This window comes from Phytophthora parasitica, assembly GCF_000247585.1.
Source record: "Phytophthora parasitica INRA-310 unplaced genomic scaffold supercont2.693, whole genome shotgun sequence".
Lineage (NCBI taxonomy): Eukaryota > Oomycota > Peronosporomycetes > Peronosporales > Peronosporaceae > Phytophthora > Phytophthora nicotianae.
The window spans coordinates 1-1,118 of NW_008649679.1; the positions used below are offsets into that span (position 1 = coordinate 1).

A 1,118-nucleotide genomic window follows, 5' to 3' on the forward strand; every position below is an offset into this window, starting at 1 on the left:
AAAAAAAAATAAAATCCCATCAACTGTTGTACATGGTGCTACTATTGAAATTATTTGGACATCTATTCCAGCTTTAATTTTATTAACAGTTGCAGTTCCATCTTTTGCATTATTATATTCAATGGATGAAGTAATTGATCCTATTATTACTTTAAAAGTAATAGGTAGTCAATGGTATTGGAGTTACGAATATTCAGATAATTTAGAATTTTCAGATGAACCTTTAATTTTTGATAGTTATATGGTACAAGAAGATGATTTAGCAATAGGTCAATTTAGACTTTTAGAAGTAGATAATCGTGTAGTAGTTCCAACTAATAGTCATATTAGAGTATTAATTACTGCATCAGATGTATTACATTCATGGGCTATTCCTTCATTAGGTATTAAATTAGATGCTTGTCCAGGTCGTTTAAATCAAACTTCTATGTTTATTAAAAGAGAAGGTGTTTTTTATGGACAATGTAGTGAAATTTGTGGAGTAAATCATGGATTTATGCCTATTGTAGTAGAAGCTGTATCATTAGAAGATTATTTAATTTGGTTAAAAAATAAAATTAATTTTGATTTTAATGCATAATAATTAAAAAATTTATGATATTTAAAATCATTGGTATAACTTTTTTAATATTATTATTATTTACTGATATTAAGCAAATAATTAATAAAATTAAACAATTTTTTAATAAATAAAATAAAAAAATCCAACGCTTTTTTTAATAAATATATATATCTAATTTTGCTTTTAAAATAAATTAAAAAAAATATTAAAAAATGAATTTTCAAAATATAAATAAATGGTCAACAAGATGGCTTTTTTCAACAAATCATAAAGATATTGGAACTTTATATTTAATTTTTAGTGCTTTTGCTGGTGTTGTAGGTACAACACTATCTCTTTTAATTAGAATGGAATTAGCACAACCTGGTAATCAAATTTTTATGGGTAATCATCAATTATATAATGTTGTTGTTACAGCACATGCTTTTATTATGGTATTTTTTTTAGTTATGCCTGCTTTAATTGGTGGGTTTGGTAACTGGTTTGTACCTTTAATGATAGGTGCTCCTGATATGGCATTTCCTCGTATGAATAATATAAGTTTTTGGTTATTACC

General features: G+C 24.6%; 1 protein-coding gene across 1 annotated transcript; it reads left to right on the forward strand.

The window, feature by feature from the left end:
- Window positions 1–603: 603 nt before the first annotated feature.
- On the forward strand, window positions 604–1,088 carry PPTG_25052 (cytochrome c oxidase subunit 1; the record flags this gene model as incomplete). The annotated part of the gene is made up of 1 exon (XM_008919307.1): window positions 604–1,088. A coding segment is annotated over exon 1 (312 nt), but the record flags the coding sequence as incomplete, so codon positions are not given.
- Between the last annotated feature and the right edge of the window lie 30 nt (window positions 1,089–1,118).